At 36.8% G+C, this 12,500-nt stretch overlaps 1 protein-coding gene across 1 annotated transcript in view; it reads right to left on the bottom strand.

Moving 5' to 3' along the window:
- Positions 1-12,500, bottom strand: part of LOC128635615 (uncharacterized) — a 72,746-nt gene that overhangs the window by 2,991 nt on the left and 57,255 nt on the right. Inside the window, exons 5-6 of the mRNA XM_053688680.1 lie at positions 5,158-10,511; positions 2,715-2,889 (exon numbers count right to left, since the gene is read on the bottom strand). Coding sequence (XP_053544655.1) covers positions 2,715-2,889; positions 5,158-10,511 — 5,529 coding nt within the window. The remainder of the gene's footprint in view (positions 1-2,714; positions 2,890-5,157; positions 10,512-12,500) is intronic.

A 12,500-nucleotide genomic window follows, 5' to 3' on the forward strand; every position in this document is an offset into this window, starting at 1 on the left:
TTGTGCATGTGTTTGTGTGTAATGTGTGTACTTGTGCATGTGTGTGTAATGTGTATACTTGTGCATGTGTGTGCATATGTGTGCATGTGTGTGTAACATGTGTGCTTGTGCGTGTGTGTGTGTATGTGTGTGCTTGTGCATGTGTGTGTGTGTGTGTGTGTAATGTGTGTACTTGTGCATGTGTGTGTAATGTGTATACTTGTGCATGTGTGTGCATATGTGTGCATGTGTGTGTAACATGTGTACTTGTGCATGTGTGTGTAATGTGTATATGTGTGCATGTGCTTGTGCATGTGTGTGCATGTGTGTGTGTAATATGTGTGCTTGTGCATGTGTGTGTGTACTGTGTGCTTCTGTGTGTGTGTAACATGTGTGCTTGTGCATGTGTTTGCATCTGTGTGTAATATGTGTGCTTGTGCATGTGTGTGTGTACTGTGTCCTTTTGTGTGTGTGTAACATGTGTGCTTGTGCATGTGTGTGCGTCTGTGTGTAATATGTGTGCTTGTGCATGTGTGTGTGTACTGTGTGCTTGTGTGTGTGTGTAACATGTGTGCTTGTGCATGTGTGTGTATGTGTGTGCTTGTGCATGTGTGTAATGTGTGTGCATGTGCATGTGTGTGCTTGTGCATGTGTGTGTGTGTGTAATGTGTGTACCTGTACATGTGTGTAGTATGTGCTTGTGCATGTGTGTGTGTACTGTGTGCTTTTGTGTGTGTGTAACATGTGTGCTTGTGCATGTGTGTGCATCTGTGTGTAATATGTGTGCTTGTGCATGTGTGTGTGTACTGTGTGCTTTTGTGTGTGTGTGTGTAACGTGTGCTTGTGCATGTGTGTGTATGTGTGTGCTTGTGCATGTGTGTAATGTGTGTGCATATATGTGCTTGTGCATGTGTGTGTGTGTGTGTGTAATGTGTGTACTTGTGCATGTGTGTAATGTGTATACTTGTGCATGTGTGTGTAACATGTGTGCTTGTGCATGTGTGTGTAATGTGTGTGCTTGTGCATGTGTGTGCTTGTGCATGCGTGTGTGTACTGTGTGCTTTTCTGTGTGTGAGTAACATGTGTGCTTGTGCATGTGTGTGTATGTGTGTGCTTGTGCATGTGTGTAATGTGTGTGCTTGTGCATATGTGTGTAATATGTGTACTTGTGCATGTGTGTAATGTGTATACTTGTGCATGTGTGTGCATATGTGTGCATGTGTGTGTAATATGTGTGCTTGTGTGTGTATGTGTGTGCTTGTGCATGTGTGTGTGTGTGTAATGTGTGTACTTGTGCATGTGTGTGTAATGTGTATACTTGTGCATGTGTGTGCATATGTGTGCATGTGTGTGTAACATGTGTACTTGTGCATGTGTGTGTAATGTGTATATGTGTGCATGTGCTTGTGCATGTGTGTGCATGTGTGTGTGTAATGTGTGCTTGTGCATGTGTGTGTGTACTGTGTGCTTTTGTGTGTGTGTAACATGTGTGCTTGTGCATGTGTGTGTGTCTGTGTGTAATATGTGTGCTTGTGCATGTGTGTGTGTACTGTGTGCTTTTGTGTGTGTAACATGTGTGCTTGTGCATGTGTGTGTATGTGTGTGCTTGTGCATGTGTGTAATGTGTGTGCATGTGCATGTGTGTGCTTGTGCATGTGTGTGTAATGTGTGTACCTATACATGTGTGTGTAATGTTGTATGTGTGTGTGCTTCTAAATGTGTGTGTGCTTTGTGTGCATGTGTGTGTGGGTTTATGTGTGTAAATGTGCGCTTGTTTGCGTTTAGTGTATTTGTGCTAGTGTTTGTATGTGTGCATGATTCTGTTTCTGTGTTTGCTTGTGTGCATGTGTGGGTGTGTATGTGCGTATAAATTTGTGTTTCTTTGTGTTTATATGTGCTAGTGTTTGTATATGTGCATGTTTCTGTGTATGTATGGGTATGTATGTGTGTATAAATGTGTGTTTGTGTGTATATGTGCTAGTGTTTGTATATGTGCATGTTTCTGTGTGTGTTTGTGTGTATGTTTGTGTGTATGTGTGTATAACTATGTGTTTTCTTGTGTGCATATGTGCTAGTGTTTGTATATGTGCATGATTTTGTGTGTATATGTGCTTGTGTTTGCATGTGTGTGCGCTTATGTGTGTGTGCGTGTGTGTATAAATGTGTGTTTGTGTGTATATGTGCTAGAGTTTGTATATGTGCATGTTTCTGTGTGTGTATTTGCTTGTGCGTATGTGTGGGTGTGTAAGTGTGTATAAATGTGTGTTTGTGTGTATATGTGCTAGTGTTTGTATATGTGCATGATTTTGTGTGTATATGTGCTTGTGTTTGCATGTGTGTGCGCTTATGTGTGTGTGCTTGTGTGTATGTGTAGGTGTGTATGTGTGTATAAATGTATGTTTGGTGTGTATATGTGCTAGAGTTTGTATATGTGCATGTTTCTGTGTGTGTATTTGATTGTGCGTATGTGTGGGTGTGTAAGTGTGTATAAATGTGTGTTTCTTTGTGTGTATATCTGCTTGTGTTTTTATGTGTGTGTGCTTATGTGTATGTGTTTGTATGTGTATATATATATATTATTCTTTATGTTTAATTTGATTTTACGAATCATAGACTCTGCATACTCGATAGACAGACAGATAGATAGATAGATAGATAGATAGATAGATAGATAGATAGATAGATAGATAAAGATATTCTATACTTGTACAGTCCATGTTAATGATTATTGTTACCTCTTGGTTCACTCCATTCTTTAGACTGACCATCAGCTGGTTTACATCGGTTGGGGTATTCTCACTTAGCGCGTGACTCACAGCTTGGTAAAGACCGTTTTCTCCTTGATCAGGTACAGGCAACACGGTTCCGTCTGACTTCAAGGTGTTGAAATTGAGATTGTTGTTTGAGGTGCTAGAGAGAATATTTAGAATTTAAAGAAAAAGCAACTTATGTTTTGAAATATAAAGAACCCTAGTTCTTACAGGGAGAAGTGCACTAAGGCAAGTTGTTTGTAAAAGTAAATTCTATTTAAAACTATTGCAGGAAAACGTTTTAAAAGGCCTGGGCTCTCTCACTGTTCTATCCCCCACTGGAGGTTGATTTCTTCTGCTGCCTTTTATTTACAAAGCTTTGCTCTAGCCATTAGTACAGTATTGACATTTTTAGTAGAGGTAGAGGTTATTTCAAATGGCAAAATAAAGATAAAAGAGCTATTTATAATAAATATAATACAGTCCTAACAGGTCAGTGGGAACACATTAGACACATTAATTATTATTATTATTGTTTCAGCAGAGTTTGCATTATTTTTCAGTGGTCAGTAAGAGAAATATATAAATAAGCTCTTTCACTGATCAAGCAATCACTGTGTAGATGGTTGCTGTGTAACAGTTCGGATTCCTGCAGGATTCATTACATAATCTCTGTGGGATAAGGGAAATCAGCAATATTATGAGGTAAATTACAGGAAATACTTTTAAGAACAACTGGAGTCTTGAGTAGAATTTATGTTGTATTCAGGAGCACTAGAACACCTTTGGTTTGGAAACCAATGAGTTGAGTAGGTACATGTATGGTCTTCACTGGGGATGCAAACCACATGAGTTTAACTGCTCCTGGATTGGATAGAATGTAGATATTGCAACTGACAAACATAAAAATGAGAAGTGCAAAGACCCCAGACCTAAGTGAATTAAGATGAACAAAATGTCAACCATTTCTTAAGCCAAACACATACTTAATTCTAAACCTCATTCAGGGCCAAGGTTAAATTAGCTAATAACATGATCGAAGACAGTAAAATTGACAATTGGGAACATTTGATTCAGGGTTAGATAAGTTAAAATAAACAGACAATATAGTTTGGAAGAGGATGAGGTTATACCATTAGAGAACTTATAAATTTAGCAATTATCCCAAGTATTGACAAGGTTTGAACATCAAATAGCATCACTTCTATATTCAGTCTCCTTTCAAGGTGCATTTGAAGGTCCCCTCTTTTTTCCCCACAGGTTTCTTTACTAAATTTGACTAAGTCACTGACTGTATACAAGGTAAGATGGCTAGCAAGAAGCTCCAAGGCACTATGGACATTAATCGTGGTTACACCGGAGTCAAATCTGGGAAAGAAACCTGTGGGGAAAACAGAGGGGACCTGAGAGTGCACATTAAAAGGAGTCTGACTATAGCAGTGATATACTGAGGGGAAACCTCGGTAGACATATAGTTCAGCACACAGGCACTTACCACACCCAGTACTATTGATTATGTCTATGCTGTTGGCAGTTTACCTTGGCTCTGAATGAGGTTTAGTATGTAAAGTTGTGTTTGACTTGATAATAGGTTGGAGTTTTCTTCATTTCACCACACTTAGGTCTGGGGTCTTTGCACTTCTCATTTGTATGTTTTTAAATTACAGGATATGTGGCCAAAGTAAATAATGATTTTTGTTTTCTAAATCTACACAACATTAAAGAAATAAGGCACAAACATGTGCTTTTGGAAAACAGATGTTCTTGCACTGAATAAAACCAGCTTTTGCTATTGGAGTTTTCCCTATCAGCCAGTGAGCAAGAGAGCTTTTTACAGGGTCAGTTTACTGAATACTACAGAATGCTCTGCGGGTAATGGACAAACTAGATTTATTGACAGTAAATTACAGTAAAATAGGCAAAGAGATAAAACATTGCAAAAACGCTACTCATTATGCTTTACTAAACATTTTTAAATTTTGAATTTAGTGTGAAAATATAAGTCCTACTTTTACTATAATATAATATAAGTCATACTTTTAGTGGGGTCTGAACAAGCCAAGAACAAAAGTAAAGTTTATATACTTTTTTGATGAAAAAAAAATAATCATTGAATGGTGATGGATATTACTAAATCATTATTAAACATACATTTTAAGCCTTTCCCACTTATAGAAAAGCCTGTCCTTGCATTAGAACGAATGGATCAATATGTTTTTTTGTGCGTGCATTTATTTATTTGATTTTCATTAGAAGGAATGTTCATTCATATTTTTTCAAATGAATAAAATAAAAAGTTAGTTGCCTTTTACGTTTGTCTGAATCTGAATGTATGTCTAAAATATACCATCGGCTATGTTTTTATTGTATTAAACAACAGGAAATATTTAATGCATAATTATTATGAATGATATGAAATATATCTTACCTAGCTTTCACCTGTATCTGGATATCTTTTTCTGATGAGCCTGATCCTTTATAATATTCCGTAGACAGCTGTTTCCCATCCTCCTGTATAACCGATAATTTGATACCTCGGCCATTGAGAAGTGGGCTTTTTGATAGAACATTGAGCTTCAGATTTATGGCTATGTCATTCTGTGCTATCACACTCTTCACAAAATCATTTATTGTTTCCTGTCTGTCTTCCCCTTTTTCTGATTTTTCCAGTTTAGTGTTAATTTTCTGAATGATAGCGAATTTCTTCATTGGAATCTTCTGAAGCCAATGGACTGCCTTTTTCTTCAGTTCATCAGTCGCATCACTTATTATTGGATTGTCCCATCCAGTTTTTACCAGGCCTGTCAAGTTTTGGGCCAACATGTCAATAAACTCATCTGATATACAAGTTGACACTTCATCTTGTAGCATTTGATTCAATAGAACTACATTAGGCAACTTTTGACGAGCATCCTCTTGGTAGCTGGAGGAATCATCTATGCTGGTGATTAAGTTGGGTATAATTGTGTCATTCAAGAAGCTTTGAGTTGGTAAGTTATTTAATATATCAGCAATCTGTTTAGACATTTCTCCAATATGAACACTTATTTTAATACCTTTAATTAATGCTCCTGATGCTTTTTTATCTTCCAATATTTTAATCACAAACTTACTAGCTGTACTCAGATTTGAAATTACTGTATCAAAGGTTTTGTCTTCAATAATAGACTCTTCAACTATGCCTTTGCTTGCAGTTTGTATGTATTTTTTCATTTGGATTTCTGTTGAAGCCAAGACTTTAAATTCAGAAGGATTTTCTTGTTGCATTACTAACTCTGGAACACCATTGTTCACAATATAGCTGAAGAGAGCTTTCTCCAGTTCCATGTTTCCTTTCACACAGCTGTTGATTTGCTCTTTAATGGAACTCTTTAATATTTCTTTAAATATTGCTTCAAGTCCTTCATCAATGCCATAGTCCAAAAGTTTCATTGTTGTTTCCTTTAATAACTCTTTTCCTGAAAATGCTGCCCCCTTTTTCAAAGCTTCTTTAGCTGTTGCGTTTGATGCAAAAGTTTTAATAGATTGAGTCACTGTTTCTTTAGATACAGATGAAGCTACAGTTTTGATGGTGCCAGCAAAGGAGGAAATTAAGGCTTTACCTGACTGAGCAATTTCCTTTGCTACAGTTGAGAGAGTTTTTGTTCCTTGTATAAGATCTTTTGCAACCGTTAATACAGCCTTTCCTGCTTTCTGCAGAAGACTGAATCCAGCGGTAACCAAAGACAAAGCAATACTAATGGCTTTTGAGATTGCCCATTGTGCCCAATCAAAAGTCCCCTTTATCATACCTTCTACTCCAGCAATCATATCACTTATTCCTTCTGAGATTAAGCCCATAGCAAATTGAGTTGCTGCTCCACATGACACAACCCATACCACAATCCCAGCCAGGACTTGTAAGGCACCCAGTATAAAACATATCAAAGCATCAATGCAGAACTTTGGTTTCTTCTTCACTTCAAAGACAAATGACAGCCCATAATCATAGAGAAGGGATAGCTCATCAACAACCACAGTGCCATAGTTTTCCGAGAGACTGTAGACATTTTTCTCTTCTGTTATTGCATCTTCATTTTTATCTTGGAGGTCTTGCAACATCTTTAAGGAATTTTCAATATAATTAACCCACGCTTTCAGTAAACTCATCCGTGTTTGAATCTGCAAAGTAAAATTGGTGTCTTTATAGTGTGGCTCAAACTTTGTGCCATGAGTCAGGCTAACAAATGAATTAATGTTAGATGCTTCTAAGATATAAGTTTCTAAGGTTTTCCTTGCTTCGGTCAGTAGGTTAATGGCTTCCTGCTTATAGTTGTCTTTTTCAAGATTGATAGTTATAAAAGCACGATTGTAAAGTGAAATTGCACTGTATACTGGATCTGTACTTTGTGCTTTATTCCAGAAAAGTAAGGCCCCATGTTCATTTCCATGATCCTTCATATGTAAAAATGTTCGATCCATGGCCACTTTAATGAAGTCATAAAAATTGGTAGAAGTGCCCTGAAGAAGTTTTCCAGATCTAGTATTCAAGAGGTTGCTCAGGTCATTTTTCATTTCCATTATATTTTTGTGATTGTTTATGTCTTCATCATGCAGTGTTAGCCATGTTGCCCAGGATTCTTTTAGAGCATTTAAGGCTGGTTGATAATCTAATTTATCAGTGATAGACAAAGCAGACATATAGATACTCAAATCCTTAATGGTGAAAATATTAGATTTCTCGAGTGTAGAATAGTTTTTCTCGAACTCATCAAGGAATTGACAAAAGTGGGTAAAAAGTTCATAACGCATATTTACTTCCAAAAGCTCATCATTTTCCATTTCTAGGATACGGCTCTCCTCATACTTCTCTCTCCTTTCCCTCATTATTTCTACTGGTTGACCTTGGTATGAGTGAGCCAGATCTTCTTGATTTAATATCATCTGAACCATTCCAGGGTTTCCTTTACGTGATGTCCGTCCAAAAATCTGTTTCTCAACCCTCCTGTTTGCAGGGAAATGAGTAAGAATAACACATAAACCCCCACTAAGGTTTACCTCCTTTGTAACTTTAATGTCTGTTCCTCTACCACCCAAGTTTGTTGCCAAAACCACATCTCCTGATTCAAACACTCTTTTCTCTACATTATGTTTATCATTTCTGGTATAAAGAGTAATTTTTTCAGGGCTGGAAATTGCATTTAGTTCTATCAATTTTATCTTGAGTTCTTCTGCTGTTTTGACATCTTCACAAATAACCAAAACAGCTTGACCACTGACCCATTCCTTGGGGCTTGTTCTTTTCTTCACATGCTCACATATCTCTGTGATCCATGCCTCTTTACCCCCTTCAACTTGTATAGCTGGTACTTCCACTTTCTTGGTCAATCTATGTGTGGGCATGGTATAACAACTGGTTTTAAAATGTTTCTTTAGAAATACCCAGTCACTTGCATCTCCCAGGGTACCTGAAACCCCATATACTCCAGAGTTATTAGCATACCGTTGAAAGAAGTGAAAGTTAGACATGAAATTGGTTACATTAGACAATGGCGTCATAGCCAGTTGATGCTTTAACTCAAGGAATTGTTGTAGTCCATCTCCCCAGCGTTTGTTCTTTTCTAGAATTCCTGTTGATTTGAAATCAATAGGAATAATGCAGTCACTTTCATGTGAGTCAGACGTATCTCTGGAATCAATCTCATACTGTCTTCCTTTTTCCATCAATAAGGCTCTAAGAGCATTTTCCACAAATACTTTGAATCTATTTTGTGTGAATTCTTTCAGATGTCCTGGGAGAATTATAAAACATTCCTCCTTGTCAGCCTCATCCGGTTTGTAAGTGTCAGAATATTTTATTTTTGAAGAAATGTCCTCCTCTGTTGTATCTATTAGATCTTTTTCAGTCACTAACAAACATGCTTTTCCTCCTTCCAGAAGCAGTATAGAGATGGTGTGACTAGCATCTGAATCACAGCTAGATCCTGTGAAGCATGCTTTTCCATTTTCCAACTCATAAAATTTAAATTTCACAAAATCATTCAAGCCTTTTGCAAATATTGTCAACAGAACTTTTTGATGAGATGGTTCAAGTTTTCCAATCAACTTTCCAATTGGATTGTTTTCCAGGGCTTCAGAGTCAGATGCTGATGACTTGGCTGCTTCTTCATTTATTATCTGCAGGTCCTCTTCCCCAAGAAATCCCTCTTGTACAGCACATGCTAGAATTTCATTAGGATTGAAACATTTAGATCCTTCTTGCCCCAGTACAGCATCTACTGTTAGTTTATGAAAATATTGTATTCCAGTTGTCCATAAGATGTTATCTGTCTCTCCCTCTTGAATTCTTTGGCAGAAACAAACTCGCGCCCATACTGCACTAAGTAACTGGTCTAAGTGTCGCATACCAGTAGCTTCATGAGAAAGGTAAGTGATCTGAACCCCATTATCTAGAGTCATGTAATCCACCTCATCCACAAGTACAATGTCAAACTTACGATTCTCTCTAGTTGTTTTTTTTTCAAATTCCTGTCTCAGGATGTCAGCTGCAAATGCATCCACTGTTCCATAAACGACATTTGATCTATAAGCTTTTTTAACTAGTTCATCCCTTTCCATGGAATTTGAACATTCATCTAAGCCTTTAGGAGGAATTACACTACAAGTGACATCAAACATTTCAAACAATTTAGTCCATTCTTCCTGATCACGACGAGCCAACACTTGATTGCTGGTTACAATATCTACAGTTTTTCCACGAATGGCCAGTATTAAGGCAAACATTGCTACAAGAGAAGATTTCCCTTCACCTGTGGCAATCTCCAGGAGGCAGCTTTCACTGTCTGAGGTCTTGGACAAGAGTAGAGTTAGCAGAGAAGCAAGCTGAGTGGTACGTGGAATGTAGCCTTTTCCACCACTACTTAAACTTGTTGTATCTTCAACAGCAAATGACAAGCCAATCAAAATTTTCACTAAGCTCTCAATATTAGGGTCTCCCAAGTCAAGATTTCGTAGCTCTTGGATTCCTTCATTTTTCATGCTTTCATCTAGATCTTGGATGTGATAATTAGGGATTATTTCAACAACTTTCTTCAAAACAGCTTCAACAATACTTAAGAGATTTTCAGGATGCCCAAGAGACCTCATCTCCTGTATAATTGAATTCAAATTTTTGTCCTCCTCTATAATTTGTTTTTTCAGATATGTTGTAGGATCATTTTCTTGAAGGGCAGAGGTTGCTTCATTATGGGGAATCTGGTAAGTTTGTACTGCATGCAGGATCTGCTCCACTTTGTCTTGAGGTGTGTTTTTTCCACATGCTTCAAGATAAAATTCAAAAGCCTGAACTGGGGTCCAGATTTCATTAAATATAATTTGACTGATGAGTTCCTGACTAAAAGGTGAGAAATTGTGTACAATATTCTTCATTACATTTCTAGCTATGGTCTTGCTGTCTTTGCAAAGCTTGTCCATTATGCATAATAGGTACTGAGTTTTTTCTTCCATGTTGCTCCTATTTTGGGTCACTGAGAGATCATTATCTGTGGTTCTGATGAGTGAAACATTAATTAATGAATCAAGAAGGTTTAGATTTTCTGTTAGAGACAGATTCTCATAATTAAAAATGTCATCTAAATTCTCCAGACAATACATTGGTATTTGTTTTTTCCTGGAGTATTCAACAACCACTTGTTGTTGTAGGGCCATGATTCTCCCTGCAATGTTTTTTGATTGCATTATCACATTCTCCTGTATGTTGTGATCATTCAAAAGTTTATTGAACTTTTCTTCAATGTCTTTAATCTGCAATTATAAAATACATCTAATTAATCTTTGTTGATAATGTAATTTGGTACAAATTGCTCTAGGGGTAATCAGGATATGAGCAAAGGGTACTCAGGGGCTTTTCTTTCTTTTTTTAAATAGTTCTGGTACAATTTGTTTTTCTTCAATTATAAAATGGGCCATTAAAGTATTAATCAGAAGAAGTGTAATTTTACAATAGTAACAGTTCCAAAATACTGTGTGTTAAGTCGCCAGAAACAGCAGTTATGAAGCAGCGGTCACTAAGACCACTGCTCCATAACGCTGTCCCCCTGCTCTGAGCAGGCAGACAGGTATCGCCAGAAATCAACCCGACCGAGTACGATCGGGTTGATTGACACCTCTATGCTGGTAAGCGATTGGCCGCGAGTCAGCAGGGGGCGGCGTTGAACCAGCTAATGCTGAATACGGAGAGCGTATTGCTCTCCGCATTCAACGAGGTCTTGCGGACCTGATCCGCAGTGTCGGATCAGGTCCGCAAGACCTTGTTAAATAGAGGTTTATGTGTTTACTAACAGTTATATGTGTGTGTGTGTATTTGAATATGTGTATGTGTGTGTATCTATATGTGTGTGTATGTGTGTGTGTATGTATATGTGTGTGTGTGTTTGAATATGTGTGTGTATATTATATGTGTGTATGTGTGTGTGTAGATCTATATGTGTGTGTGTGTGTATGTATATGTGTGTGTATATATCTATATTTGTGTGTGTATACATGTGTGTGTGTATCTACATGTGTGTGTGTATATGTATGTGTGTGTGTATGTATATGTGTGTGTGTGTTTGAATATGTGTGTGTATATGTATATGTGTGTATGTGTGTGTGTAGATCTATATGTGTGTGTGTGTGTGTATATGTGTGTGTATAGTATATGTGTGTATGTGTGTGTGTAGATCTATATGTGTGTGTGTGTATGTATATGTGTGTGTATATATCTATATGTGTGTGTGTATACATGTGTGTGTGTATCTACATGTGTGTGTGTATATGTATGTGTGTGTGTATCTATATGTGTGTGTGTGTATATATGTATATGTGTATGTGTGTTTGTGTTTATATGTGATGTGTGTATGTCTGTGTGTATTTGAATATGTGTATAGGTATATGTGTGTGTATGTGTGTGTGTTTTAATATGTTTGTGTAAGTATGTTTGTACGTAGGTGTGTATGTATCACCAATTAGGCTCCCCTTACTGTATATTTCCTTAGCTTTTAGTTTAGAAAGTAAATCAATAATAGTTTATGTGTTTACTAGCATTCATATGTATGTGCATATGTGTTTGTATGTATATGTTTGTATATATGTATGTGTGTGTATATGTATATCTGTACATGTATGTGTGTGTGTGTATATATATATATATATATACACTATATATATATATATATATATATATATATATATATATATATATATATATATATATATATACAGGTGGCCCTCGTTTTACAACGGTTCAATTTACATTTTCAGAATAACAAACTTTCTTTCCAGTCATGTGACTGCTATGGAAAAGCATTGAGAATCAGTGCATTTATTAAAATAGCCAGTAGGTGGTGCTGTCCGCTTGTGTTGCAGCAAAGCCAAGCAAGCTGAAATTAATCAGTTTAACCAGACCTGAGCTATTGAGCAGATTTCAAAGGAACAAGATCTTCCTGTCTATAAATCAGTCCAGATTGGAATGCATAGAAAGAACTGTTTGCAGAAAAATGCAAGTGAAATCTGTGTTGTGTGATTATTTTATTAGGTTTATAATGCTGTTTAGCAAATGTTTTTGTTCATTTAGCTTAGTTTAATTATATATTCTGTGTTGTGTGATTATTTTATTAGGTTTATAATGTTCTTTAGCATTTAAAGTCTTCATTTCAAAGCTTTAAAAATAATGTATTAGGCCTGGAACCTATCTCCCTCACTTCCCATTGACTTACATTATAAACTGGGTTTCAATTTACAACGGTTTCGATT

This window comes from Bombina bombina, chromosome 7, assembly GCF_027579735.1.
Source record: "Bombina bombina isolate aBomBom1 chromosome 7, aBomBom1.pri, whole genome shotgun sequence".
NCBI lineage: Eukaryota > Metazoa > Chordata > Amphibia > Anura > Bombinatoridae > Bombina > Bombina bombina.